This window comes from Plectropomus leopardus, chromosome 20 (genome assembly GCF_008729295.1).
Source record: "Plectropomus leopardus isolate mb chromosome 20, YSFRI_Pleo_2.0, whole genome shotgun sequence".
NCBI lineage: Eukaryota > Metazoa > Chordata > Actinopteri > Perciformes > Serranidae > Plectropomus > Plectropomus leopardus.
In genome coordinates this window covers 7,028,185-7,043,118 of record NC_056482.1, presented here as the reverse complement: position 1 = coordinate 7,043,118, position 14,934 = coordinate 7,028,185, and the positions used below count along the sequence as shown (strand labels likewise).

Below are 14,934 nucleotides of genomic sequence, written 5' to 3'. Positions count from 1 at the left end.
TTTCATATGTTCACCCTTTCCATAGAGCTGAATCTGTCAAGCAACATTTTTACCCAACCCTGTCATCCTAGCCAGTGTTGGAGGACTCGAGTCCACATTTTTACTTGGTCTTGTCTTGGTCTCAGTCCAAATGATTCAGGATTTTAGTCAAAAACCAATCAGGTCCTACACTGAGGGAAAATCACTAAATTGCTTGTGCAAAAATGGGAGTGTTGGAAAAAAGATGGATAAGCTCCTTAGTGTTAAAAACAAAACAAAAGGTTAAATCCCCACACATACAATTCATCTCTGTACTGCCGTTACCTTATTTTATCAATACACCTTTTCATAATGCACTTATACAAACACACAGACAGTATATTATTATATTATATACAGTATATATTATAAAATTGAATGGATAGGAATCCTCATTTAGTTTCTGTGTCAATTTTAGGAGTGCCTGTGGCTTGCATGTTCTACATTTAATTAAGTTTGACCTACAGTGTGGGACCTTGCACCGGTCGTGTCTCAACTCAGTCTCGAGACACTTTAGTCTTGGTCATGACTTGGTCTTAGTTGAAGTGGTCTTGACTACAACAAAGTTTACAGCAGATGTACCTGACCTGACAATAGGCCAATACTGTCGTAGAAGGAAATATTACCCTACTCCCCTTTTGTGGCTCAATTTGTAGCTTTTGCTGTTTAAATGGAGCCAGGAGTTAGCGTATTAGAATAGATTAGGCTGTGATAACTATTTTGCAGTGACGACACCAATAAGGTTTCAGGAAACGTTTCTCTGTTTGATTTATAATGGATCGGCAAATTAAACTCTGGTGTGTTTCATGTTAGTGTCTAAAGAGTGCTTTGCACTGACCCATTTAAAGCCTAGATATCCTAAAGCTACCTAAATGTCAAGAGCAAAGCTGTACAACAGTCAGACTAAAAGGTTCAGCACTAAGGTTCAACAGCATGGATAGCGCCTTATATATTCTCTGCTTGAAGATTCTTTAAAGCACCCTGTATTGCTGTAAAATACTGTATTATGTGATAGCAAATGTAAAAAAGACTTTTTTAAAATAAGTAATATATTTTGGCTTAACACACAAAGCAAAAAAAGTCAAGTATTTAATAATGTTATTGCACAAATATATACACTCCAAATGAAGTCCACCCAAACCTTCTTGTAGTTCCGTGATGGTTTCCATTCTGTCTGCTCCTCAGAGCCACAGTCAGAACAAACTACAACCAAGCACCCAGGGGCAAGTCAGTGTTTTTGTGGAGCGCAGTCTTGACATTTCATCAAAGACATCTACATTGAAGTAGAAAACAGCTAGAAAAACAACAAAAACATCAATTCTGTTCAAAACTGCTGCACGACATATACATCGTCTCTATATGCCCATTTTTATTGATTATGCAATGTATGCTTGTTTTTGTTCTTATGGCTCTTTTGTGTGGCTATATTGCTTTTGGCTTTCTGTATATGTGTTTAGAAAGCACAGCTCTTATTATTAGCAGTGTGGTGTAAAGATAGTTGATGTATATACAAGTCTAATTAATAATAATGCCACTAACACTTTTGTATCTATTTGTAATTCTGTGTGACTTCTGGCATGTGTTGCAGACACTGAACATCTTTTGTATAAATAGTCTTACTAAGGCACAATGATAGATAAATAAATTTAAAAAAAAATTGTATGCACATATGCGCAACAGTTAGTTTTCAATATTTTATGTCTGGTTCTGTCACAACTTTGTGCATATATGTTTAAGTCTGGGGCACCACCGTGAATATCTTTGACTGGCTGTCTGTCCCACTGTGCCTGTGGATATTTGAAGTATTCATCTCTATACTGTTTGCATTGGATTCCCATAAGAGCATATTAGATTTTCAAAGTTGTATGAATCCAAACCTGACAGCAGTAAAGCCCCTCTCAGCTCAGACGGTAGCAGGAGCTGTGCGAAACCACTGTAGAAGTCCTACTTTTCAGTTCGTGGTCTGCCTGACTTTGTTGCACAGTGGCTTTACCACAGAAAATATGCAAGCATTGGCTTGGCATTTGTAAGATTTCTTTATTAATTTTTTTCCTGCCACATTAATTATTCAGCTGTATGGATATTGCATTTTAAAACAAAAGAGAAAGACAGAACATAAATAGGAAAAGTTAGATTGGAGACGTGCATGGTCGGGAACGACTATAATGGCTGCCACAGATGAGCAGTGTTAGCTGGAGATGTGAGGACAGGGTGCATTTAAATGAGTTCAGCTCCTACTGTGCGGTGCCGGCAATGTCAGAGTGATTTACTTTGAAGGGTTTATGCGACTACGGATTTTGCCGCCAAACAGATGAGATTCAGAACAGATACGCTCCTCAAAGGTCCCATCCTGGCACTAACACACGCGCCAACCACACCAAACACACATCATTAGAAACTAAATGTCTCCTTGAAAGGATAAGTTCTGGTTCTACACTTTTTTACTGTCATCAAATGAAAAGACAAAAGCCATCAATGAATGATCTTATTGCCAATTATTGTTTGTGAATCCAAAGCCTGATAGCTTGGAATTCCATTGACTTCCACTGTTGCTTAGGGGTTAAACTTAGGGTTAAATTCATACTAATTTCTTGCTCTTTTTTGGTTCATTTCTTCTTTTTTGAAAGAAATTAAATTTCAGTAGAAGCCAAAACATTCAGAATGCCAGGAAGTATTGAGAGAAGGGCACATTGTTGGCTTGGTTTTTGACAGTAAGAAAATTCTAGAATAAATTTGACCATAAAATCCACAATGGTTATAATAGACATGCAGCAATAAGCAACAGTTTGGCTGGATGATGAGGCAAAATGCACAACAGTCAGGCTGGGAAGCTGCATTGGGGACTGGTAAGCGGTGCACAGGTGAGATTGGGAATTTAATCCAGATGTCAACCCTCTGAAATTGCACACTGAGCCCCAGCGGTGTTTGGTCTATGTACTGCAACATGTTTACAGTCACCAGTTTTAGTCTGCAAGGGGATGAGAATGTAAAACAGTCACTATTTGGCCAGCCTCAAGTCTGTTACACCTGTTAATGTGGAAACCGAGCAACAACTACAATCATGAACATGGTGATTGCTGCAGGACTTGCCTGTGTAATCACTGTCCTTACTCTATATTTAGACTATATTATGCCGCACAGCTTATATGGGGTAGGCTTTAATTATAATAGGCATTTTACATACCTCTATAGTCTATATTCTACAGAAGACGTGATGTGGTTGAATATTTTTGTGGTCTACATGATTCCAGTAACTTTTAGTACAGTTTTACACATTCGTAATAAGTTTGTTTCTTATTTATTTTATTTTAGTATGCAAATTGGGACATTTACAACATCACTTCTGTGTTGCAAAGCACCGTGGGTAGTTAAATCAGTCAGGTGAAGTCTGCACCCCAAGCTAAGTCTGCAGAAAATCAGCTTGAGGACGATATGAATTGTGGATTTGACCAGCCTAAAATTTGGTTTCGATCCGTTATCAAGTAATACAAGGCCAGAATCACAGATACCAATCACATTACCTTGTTATGACTAAAGGTGGCTTATGTACTTTCATATTTGGGAGAGCAGTGTATAAACTTGAATAATCAGTCTTCTACAGTGGCAGCTAATGATGACCAATTACAATTTTAGGGTACAGTCACTCGTGAACAAAATTAACTTTCGCAAATAGTCGGCTCTGTTCACTTCCAATCATTACAAGCAAAGGGGGGGAGAAAAACCTTCATCACAAATGTGTGTTTTTGCATCCTACGAAGTTCAATTTGGGTAAACTTTTGACTAGCGAGGTCACAGCCTCAATCAATAGCAACTGAGTTTGTGTGTTGGAAACATTGTTGCCTAGTCAAACCAGTTGATGTTTTATGATATAAAGTGCCCCAGGGATGACTTCTAAAACCTGGAAATGAGTTAGCATTTTGGCACTTCCAATTCACTCGTCTCAAGGTAAATTTGTTTTTGGTTAGATGCTTGAAATATTGTCCAGGATTAACACAAGCTAAAGAGACTTTTACATCTTGTTCTATGACATAAAATGCATACATAAATACCCCACTCATGAATTTTGAAGCTTTTACATGTCTTAAAAATGGAAGTTGCTAGCAAGTGGTTCAATAAGACTATAGAATGTCATTACACCAAATCCGGCTTTATATCCTTATTGTGGTTGTTACGTTAAGTCATGCAACCATGGTGAGGTTTTTTTATAGCCAAACGTAAGCTTTTTACTTATCCCTACCCTGCTGAACAAAACGTGTAAGTATGATAAACTGTTGTTTGCCACAGAGCTTATTTTCGACAACGATTCAAAATGAAGTAGAAAAATGCCGTAGGCTTTTTGACAGGGAAACCAGGGCAACGGCAACTTCTGTGATGGCCTTCGGAAAAAACTACATCCCTGAGACACTCTATTGGCAATGAAAAATACAAACTGCCCTTTCATCAGAGATTGAGTTGGTAGACAGGCACGGAATGTAAGAAATGGAAAATGTACAAATAACATCATATTTTCCTGCATTTGTTAGCAAGCTAGGTTTTCATTTGCATTATAGCCAGCAATACCCACATTATCACCTTGACAGCTAATGATCTGTCTCTAGCATTTACTTGTTAGTAATGGTACCCTGGAAATGTAATATTAACCACTGCTGAAGATCCGGTTTGACTAAAAGAATTTCTCTGCAACCTGGATATTCCTAGATTCTTCCTCTCTGAAAAGTGCCTGCCAGTGAACATTGTCTCTCATTGTCTCTGTGTCAGCCATCTGGAGGCTGAGGCATTTTCTCCTCCTCCCTTCTTTTCTGTTAGAGCTCCAAGTTCTCTTTGTCAAGGTTTTTTCCTCTTTTGTTCAGCCATCACTGCAATTATGAGTCTGATTAAACTAGTTAAGGTGCGTGTGACCATGTATTGCACACCCATATGTTTTTTGAGTACACACAACACTTCATTCATAACATGTGGAATCAGTCTTCAAAACAAAAATATAGTATTGTGTAGTAAGTATCAATATTTTTGTATTGGTCCAGGGTTTCCCACATATTTATTTATTTGTGGCAGCCTGCCACAATTAAAATATCTGCTGCTAGGTTTTGATTTTCTATTTATTCATTAGGTGCGCTGTTGGAATATATATAAGTATATGTATACCGTTCGGTTAAAGACAACCCCAGTAATGAGTCTTAAAACCCAGAAATCCATTAGAATTTCAGCACCTCTGGTTCCCTCATCTTAACGTCAAAGGGTTTTTAAATGGCTTATTTTGGTAGGAAGTCTGAAGTAAGTTCTGTAGTAAACACAAGCTCAAGGGACATTCATTTTCTGTCAACATTATGTCAGTAAATACCCCACTCTAAACTGTGAACCTTTTTTGTGTCTTTATCATGGTGATTGCTTACAAGTGGCTAAATGAAACTACAGAACTCATCAACCATGCCAAACCTGGCTTTACAGCCTTGAGCGGTGGAGCTGCAACTGAAGTGTAATTTGTGTTAGCCAGTCAAAAGCTTTTTACTTCTGGTGAATACATTTTGGCTTCAAAAATCCTGAAAATTGTGTTTATTAGTGAAGATTATGTTGCTGAACAAAAGGTGTAAGTATCATAAACTTTTGTTAACCACAGAGCTTATTTTCTACAATAATCCAAAATCCAATGGAAAATTCCCATTGTTTTTTTTGTTGGGGCACTCTATTCATTGCATGGCATTCTCAGAGTGTGGAGCACTCTGGGTACAGACAGCAGCAGAACGTCTTGTGCAATAAAAGTTCAACTTAAGCATTCATTCTGCTGGGTCTGATAGTATACATTCACTCACAAACACTGCTTCCCTCATCCATCGATTGGTCTCATCCAGCTCTGATTGGGTTGACTCAAAACACCACAGAATGCTACAGAGGGAAATAAAGAAGAGCTCTGCCTGCACTGCATTCATGGACAAACAAATACCTCCAAATATAGCCAGCGGACACACTCATATACAATGACACACAGACAGGAAATAAAAAGGGAAAGACAATCCCCCAACTGGTTGTTTCCTTGAAAATAAACTTTTTGTGACACGTCATGTCAGTTAAATTGCCAGGTTACATGTAACTGGATTAGAAATGTGTGGATTGTGAAATAATATGCACACAATAGACAACCAAAAATTCTACATCTGTGTTTAATTATGTGCGCCCAAGTTGTGAAGCTGAAGTGGACCTGGAGTATTAGCACCAAAGTGAGGGGGGTCCTTGGAATAAAAAATTCTGCGCTGTAAGGGATCATTAAACCGAAAAACTTTGAAAGCTCTTGTAACAGAGCACCAAATTCTTAAATAATGATGAGTCTCTTTTTTTAATGTCCCATGGAACCCAGACAGCTTCGTCTTCCTGTAATGAAAAGAAGAACTGGGAAATGTTACCATTTATGTGTGATGATGATGAAAGCCGGAGCTCAGCAGTCAAGGCTTACACGAAGAAACGGAAAAGCTTCAGGGAGACCAAACATTCCGTATCATGTAGGGACTGCGAAAAAATCTTGTATGGCCTTTTCAAGAACTCTCCTGGCTGTTTTAAACTTCGGGGTCTGACCCAGTGAAGGCTGGCATGCATAATCTATGACCGTCCTCATCACAGAGTTCCTCTCCTGCTTCCTGGGGAATAGATTTTGTATCCCCTGTGTAAAAGCGGGTTTCTCAAGGGTGCTCCTGTTCTGCTCTGCTGTAGCTTACAAGCTCCCGTCGCTGTCTCTTCTGTCTCTGCACTAACTTTTTCTCCTGAATTCCCTTTCTGTCTCTCTGTTATATTCTCCACTCTTCCTGTCTCTTTGTCTGTTTCGCTCAAATGTACAGCGTATATCTCATCACTAAGCCACACTTCTTCATTCTCCCCCCTCAACATCCTGCCCAGCTCTTATGAAGAGCATGTTTTGAGTCACTATATGTTAATTAAAAATGTGTTGAATTTAACCCTTTCACACCTGGATTGACAGTTTTTTTAGTCATGCATACAAACAAGCATTTAAAACTCTGAAACCAGAGAGAATTAGTTTGATTTCTTTTAATTGATTTAATTTATTTATTAAGGTAATTTTTTTGGTCATTTACCAAACAGCTTAATTGTTCTGTCATTTTGTTCTGTCGGTAAAAGCAGTGAGGTGAAACTAATGCCATTAAATTTGACTATTTGCTAAGAAATATAAAAAAAAAACATCTACTGATCATTACTTAAATTATACATTGTTATCCATGATATTTATGGTGAAATAATTTAGTAAGCATGTTTTTTTTTCACTGTTTACAGCAATGTTTTAGTCATTGAATTGGCCTTTTATGGTCATGGTAGTGATGCTTAGATAATAAATTCACATTTCTTTAGGAAATAAAAAAGGATGAATATTTGCTGTTGTAATACCATTTATTTAATGATATTTTATTATATATTTGATGAAAGAAGAACAATATGATTTTTTTACCATGTCTGAGACATTTTCAAAGTAGTGTAATAAGTAACTAGTAATAAGTTCTAGTAAATATCTAGAATAAATACATGGAAATCATGTGTACTAATAATACTACTAATTCTATGGTCACAATTGATATATGTTGGTATGTTTAGACTTGGTACATTACCATTAATCATCAGGTAGAGGCCTGTATCTAAAAAAAAACCTATAGGGTCTGTTAAAAAAAAAGTTGATATTTTCTTTTATAACCCCAAAGAAATTTTAAAATTCCATTGCTTTTTTATCAGTGAGGCTTTTAAAGGGATGAATTCTTTTGTTTTTTTCTTGTGCCAACTTGTGTTATCTCAAATCTGTGTGCCATATATCTGCGTCTCCTTCGTAGCATCACGTCCACGCTCCACCCTTGTGTCTTTCTGTCTTCATTCCGACCTGCTCGTCTTTTTTCACGTTTTTATCTCTGCCGCACTTAAGACTCCGTTGTCCCACTGTGTCATCTATCACCCGCCCCATCCATCTCACCATCTATCTTTTTTGTGTCCTCCCTCTCCACACAGCCATTCGCTACCTCCTCATAGCTCTATCTGTCCTTTTCAAGAGCCATCCTTTTCGAAAATAATTGGGTAAGCCAACACTTTGAGGTCTCACTTTGACAGGATGACTTCACAACATAGTACCAGGGCTGCTCCTTCATGTTCGCTGTTCTTTTCTTTGCCTCTCCGCCTGTCTGCAGACAGTTATCTCATGTTTTTCCTCATCTTCTCTTTATTGCTGATTTACCGCTCCAAGCAGTCTTTCCCTTTGCTATATTGGAGCTAATTTATTTCATGTCTCCCTACTTTCACCTCTCCCTAGGCTCACGTCCCCGTGACTGCGGTGATCTGTATGCCAGTGGTCAGAGAGAGGACGGGATCTACTCCGTGTTCCCTATTCACCACCCCTCAGGCTTCCAGGTCTACTGCGACATGACCACAGACGGAGGAGGCTGGACGGTGAGTCAGAGGATAAAACACACATGCATTTAAACACACACATAAAGCACATAAGCTGCATCTACCCTAAAATAGAAACATTCACCCAGGGTTATAATCAAGATGAAAATGAAAGCGCGAATGAAAGGGAGCTAAAGGCCTTTTCACTATCTGCTTTTTACAAATCTGCTTTTATTTACTAAATAACCTCAACTGAAAGAAAGGAATCACTGAGCATGAATCTCTCTAACTGCAGCATCGGTTCCATTCAAATCACAGTCGTGCGGTACAAGAGGTCCTATACTGTTTTTCTAGGCGCCTGCTGTGATTACAGTTGTACCGCCTTAGGAATCTCATGTATCAATCTGAAAAGGTCTCATCAAAGTTTTATCAGAGAACGGCAAGGAAGATCTTAAGCACAAGTTTCAAGTGGACCCGTTTGAAAACACTCCACTGTTTTTTTTTCCTTCTTTTTTTTTCCATTTTGCAATCCTAATTAGTTACATCTAAGTGAGAATATCATCAGGTTGTGCTGAAAGGAAAATGAATGAAAAGGAGCCAGGCAAAGAAAGCTAATGAAACAGAGCAGCGAGAGATGCAACAAAACTGAAGTGTTTGGAATGAATGGTGATTTGTTAAGTAGGCTAATTGAATGGTGTTTGCCTGGGTCCAGACCTTTGGATTCGCCTACACCTCTGAGTTCATAATGGCCGATTTGTCTGGCATTATGACATGAAAAATCAGTTTCTTGGTTGAAATGGAAAAACAGCCAATGAGCGCTGCGGGGGCACTATCAGCCAATTAATGCCGCAGGCTGGAATAACACTGTTGTCGAGCAGCGTGCCGGAAACTATGAGGAGTGATAACAAAAATGGTGACGAGAAGCTAGTTCAGTCTCAAAACAGAGTGCACCTTATCGCTGTGTTTTCCTGATAAATTGACATGTTTCTTGAAAATGGTGTAATAGTATGCAACAGGCTTGAGGCAAAGTGCGTTTTCTCTTGTTCGGTGTCAGAAGTGAACTCAATCAGCAGCGGTAAGTTTATCAAATACATTCTGGTTGATTTTTAATAATTTTACATAGATCTCGTTTTTAATTCACTTACTTTGGCAATGCACTGTATGTTCCTCTGGCCAAAGCCCCTTTGAATTAAAGTGAATTCAACCCTGCCGTATTAAAAGGCAGTGCTCCTGAATAACACAACAGGGCTTTTGGCGCACCACTGTTTCTGTTTAAATTTGTTCAGTTTTATCAGGGCTGAATGCAGTACAGTGATCATGTTAGACTTTTTTTTCTAAGGCCAATATGGCTATTAATATTCAAGAATTCCAGCCATATAGAACAAATACCAGACATAAGATTTAAATAGCCGTGTAAGAGCCTGCATTTAGACGGAAATAAAAAGAAACTTCAAATTTAAGAACTTGAAAAAAAGTTAAATGAATATTATTTATCAGGATCACTAAGCAGAGGTTTGTTCTCAGAGGAAAAGAACTCAAGCGTCACTGTGAAGTTCCCAACAAATGTATCCAGGAAATCACCAAGCCCGCTATCAGCTGTCTGGTTGCTGTGGTAGAGTGAAACGAATCTTCCGGTCTGATCTATGGTGAGACCTGCATGTGTTGAAGGTTTTCCTGGAGGCAAATTTGCAAACCCCAGGATAGGAAGGGATGACCCGCCCTACTCTCCCTGTGATTGGCTAGTGCTTGTTGCCTTCATTAGTTGGATTGGTTAGTTTTGGGCAGAAAACTGAAGTTTTGCAGTATGCAAGCCAGCTTGCTTTTATGGCTATTCTTACCCACAATCCTCTGCGCAGCTGCAGCTTTGTTACATCTTGACAGCTGGGTGACAGCTGACTGAATGACAGTGCAATCAAAGGACCGATGACCAGTCACATGGTAATAATAGCAATATATATTGTTTAAGTGACAGGATAAATCATACAGATAACCACCAACAAAAATAAATGGAAATAATGACAGAGGAATGCATATACAGGCTAATAAAATGAATATATAATGTTACAATCCACAATGTATGCAGTTATAATACAAAAGTTAAACATTGTTAAGTAATTATAGCAGAGCTCTCCGGGTTAACCAACCGTCTCTGTTGAGTTTGGCGAATGGCAATTTGTTTTATCTCCATGGTAACAGTTATATGAGAAAGAAGGTCAAAGTTCAGGGTGCAGTGTAATGAAGAAGTAGTATGTCCTGATTGTGTACATACTGCATGCAGCAGTACATACTTTGCCAGGGCAGCCATAAAGTATGCGAATCAGAATGCACCCAGTGACTGCCACGGATGTGGCGCGTGCTCTAAAGAGGCACTTTGTATGGCTTCAGCGGATTAATATCCACCGTGATTAAAATCTTAAAATATGGTCTGCATTAGTTCTGAATAAGTACATAATAAGTAATCTTGGCCATATTTCTTACATGTGACACAATTAAACTATTTAATAAGCTATTTATTATTTGGCATAACACCCATCAGGCATTTTGGCCATTGATATTTCCATATGCTGGACAACTACCAGTGCTGGCAATTGTAAACCATGATGGTGACCACTGCAGATATGAAATATGCTGCAATCAAGGCTAGTCTTAATCTACATATCTTTTCAATATCTCCCGACTCTGTAGTTTGATTTACTTCTCTCAGCTCCACTCTAAAACCCCAGCAAAACCAGTATGTTTGCATGGCTACGGATCAGTGTGGACTTAAACGTTAAATGCAGGCAGATATGGTCTCTAATGAATGTAAATCAGTGAAAGTGAATGCAATATCAGACTGAAGATGGACACAGAGTAACGAGTTGACATTATTGTCTGATATCAAGCAAAAATGATGCCCTAATCACAAAGGTGGAGAATCCAGTGTTAAGCTTTTACGGTGACAACTGATGGCATCGCATAACTAAATAATGGAAATCTAATTTAAGTGCTGATGCTGAGATGTCTTTCCTGACATAGCGATTGGATGAATCACAGCACTTTTTAGGCAAATTCAAACCGTACAGGCAGCTCATAGATAGACAGCTTGCATTTTGCGTACAAACCAAGTTGTCATCGTGCTTCAAACTCAAGAAAAAAGTGTTTTCATTATAGTTTGCAAATGTCTGAGCTGTTTATATTTTGCCTTTGTAAATCTCTTTTGTGTAATATGATTTTGAGAGGATTTTGGATTCTTGAAAAAGGCAAAACGGAAAGAGATAGTTAGAGTTGCTTAAAGTGTTTGTGGGGTTTTTTTCCCCTTGATCAAACATCTGTCAGTTGTCTGGCCTTGCTAAAGCAAACATAGTTGTTTAAGTGAGACTGTATACTGGAAGCGCTGTGTCTTTTGGGAGTGAGAGACAGCGAGGTGAACAAACATTGACATGGAGCTGTTTGAAGTTATATTTGGAAGTGTGGTTTAGATGTATTTTACTGTGAGAGTGCACACACACACACACAGACACATATACGCACACATCATCTTACTGGTTAGAGCCATTTATTTCCCTTTGTTGTGAAGTATACTGTAGCAGTCCTCTGGGAGAGAGGAGCGATTCTTAATAGAGAAGGCCTTGTAACTCTTAAGCAGTTTGAAATTTCAGCTACATGGATCCATCACAGCTATTTTATTTATTTATTTATTTACAGGTTGTGATGCATTTTAGTATCTAGGGGCTGATTTTGGCATCTGTCCAAGCGTATTCAGGGATTGATTTGCAAGTTCTGTACAGTGAACTGTTTTGGGAATCTTCTCTGTTTCTTTTAAAGTCATGCAAAGTGATACAAGCTGCACGAAATCATGCTTTAATCCTTTAAAAACATTAGCTGCATGATTCTGTTTGAATACATCTAAAATGAGAACCATAATAGCAAGAGCATTCATTCTTTTTGCAGCAGAAAGCTCCTGTCTCTGCTGCCACCATGTGATGACCTTAAGTTAACTTACCTTATATGGCAATAAAATGGTGTATTTTGCCATGATTATGCCAGTAATGGCCGCAGGTGATCATTGTTTGCATAAACCTGTATACACATCAATCTAAAATAAAAACCATATTAGCTAAAATTCATTTTAGCCGATTTCCTTTTTTTTCAGCAGAAAGCCAAGGCGTCTATCTTCACTGTAGGTCATTACACAATGTTACCTGCTACTTCATTAGCACCTGCAGTGCTAGTGAGTAGTATTTCACAATAATCAGAATTTCCCCAGGAAGGTCCCTGCAATGGCTGCAGGAGATCACTGTTTGCATAACCCTATATATATCGATATCACATAAAAACCATAACAGCTAGAGCATTCATTCTTTTACTGCAGGCTTCTGTTTTTCGGTGACATTGTGCTGTACACTCATAATGACGCCAATGGGCTATGTTATGTGTGGTTCAAAAACGCGCAGTGGCGCCAGAGGAATGAATAATGAATCAGTCACAATGCTTTTGCACTCTCCTCCTAAAATTATCTCTAAAACTAAAAATTGTATATAGTTCAAATAACATATTGAGTGTGAAGAAATATTTTGTTTGTTATTATGTTTCAACATTTTAAAAGTCTTTTAGATTAATATGTTTTATGTTTTTATTTTGTAAAGCCTCAGACACAATTTCAGTGCTTTTATCAATCGTTATTCTACTTCCAAAGTATTCGAACAGCGCCACTTTGTTAGTGATTTTGGTGTAATGTACCGACGCCAAAAGCCACCTTTTATGGTAGGGGCATAGAAAATATAACTTAACTGTTAATTCTGCTTAGTCTAAAACTTTGCCCTCACTTCACAAACAGCTGCAAAATAGCTCCTCTTGTCTATTGATGAGATCAGATGTGAACAGATCAAAAGATCAATTATCCATGAGTGAAAAACTGCTGCAGAGGGAAAAAAAGAATCCATGAAAACTCTGCCTGTAATGCTGTGTTCACTAACCCGCAAAGATGTCAGATTATAGAGTGAAAACACAGAATAATATGATTATATGATAATGATTTTAAAAAAGAAAATAAAAAGTTGTCTGCTGCTGCCACACTTACACTGTCCTTTTGTAGGAAACATTGAACTCCAAGAAATTACATCACAGTAAGCAAAAATACCATTGTAGGCACTGGTGCACCATTTCTATTATAGAGTTCAAAGGGTTAAGGGAATAAGTAAACCAACTTCATATAGTTATAAAATAAAATCTGCTATCTTCTTTCATCTTGAGTGTGTGATGCTGTGGTTTTGACATCATTTTCACGGATATTTTAAACCTACTCTGGATGGCCGTTTAAAGGCTTCCTCCCTTGAATGTGTGAAAATGCTGGAAAGGTGTAAAAAACATCTCCATATTTTCAATGACAATGATTTCTCAAACCTGTAAACAGCTTTGCAAGCAATCTTTGTCTGCAAAACACATGCAAATGTATTTGTGTGTGCGCTCTACTGTTCTGGACTTTTAACACCGTTGTGCTACCATTCATGCTTCTATAAAAGGTATTGTCAAGTATAATCATTTATCTAGAAAGAGGCAAAAAAGGCAAAAAATGTCCTGATTCTGCCCACTTTATATTGCACCTCCACTTCTAACGCACATATCAAACTTTAACTCAAGTCATGACAGTGAGTTGTGTGTGTGTATGTGTGTGCACTTGTAAATCGGTGACTAACTGTGTGAGATAGGCAAGGTCGTACCCTCCTATCATCAAATAAAACGAGACTGTCAGAGTGACAGAGTGCTTAGCACAGCATGATGGAACAGAGCTACATACCAGACTGTCAGTGGGTAAATGCTTGTGTGTGTGTTTGTGTGTGTGTGTGTGTGTGTGTGTGTGCCAAAGTGCGTGCACCTATACAGAAATAGCTTCTGAGTGCGAGCATGCTTTTATATCCAAGCCGCGTTCCCTTTTCACGCGACGCACAAGTGTTAAGTAACGGCTCTTTGCATATTGTCCTATAAAAGGATTTACATAGCAGCTCAGATTGGAGTGATAATGCAGCAGTTACTGATCCTGCCTGATGTGTTGAGCTGATTGCGATAACGCTTGAGCCTCATTAAGAGATCAGCGTGGTGTGATCCAGCAGGGACAGGTAGGGAGACGAAATGCCTGGTGAGTTGAGTGGCTTACTGTCTGTCTGACGGCTGAGCTTAAATAAGGAATGAGCCATATGCCGCCACCTCATTAGCATACTTTGACATACCGTAGCACTGTTGCAGAGGCTGCTGCAGACAGACTGAGAGATGAGCGGGTTACTCAGAAGAGGGGAGGAGAACAGAGGGGAGGAGAGAGTGGGACTCCGAGGAGACAAAGAAGAGAGAGTGCCCAGTGAAAACATTAGATGTGGAGAGAGAGGGAATGAGACATGCCCTATAGATAAAAGACACAATAGGGGAACAGCAATTTTCTTTTTTCCTCCCATACTCTGAAATGGATTAATTCAGATATGGGCTGTGATTACATCTTTGTGTTCTATTGTATTTGCAGTGAAAAGGTAGCCCTCAGGAAGCCTCTGGGATAATGCAGACATCTAAAGTAATGGT

At 38.6% G+C, this 14,934-nt stretch overlaps 1 protein-coding gene across 3 annotated transcripts in view; it reads left to right on the top strand.

Moving 5' to 3' along the window:
• fibcd1b (fibrinogen C domain containing 1b) overlaps window positions 1-14,934 on the top strand; it is a 147,132-nt gene that overhangs the window by 62,181 nt on the left and 70,017 nt on the right. For all 3 annotated transcript variants that reach the window (XM_042509842.1, XM_042509841.1, XM_042509840.1), the window contains one exon: window positions 8,312-8,448. In XM_042509842.1, the coding sequence (XP_042365776.1) occupies window positions 8,312-8,448 (137 nt within the window). The remainder of the gene's footprint in view (window positions 1-8,311; window positions 8,449-14,934) is intronic.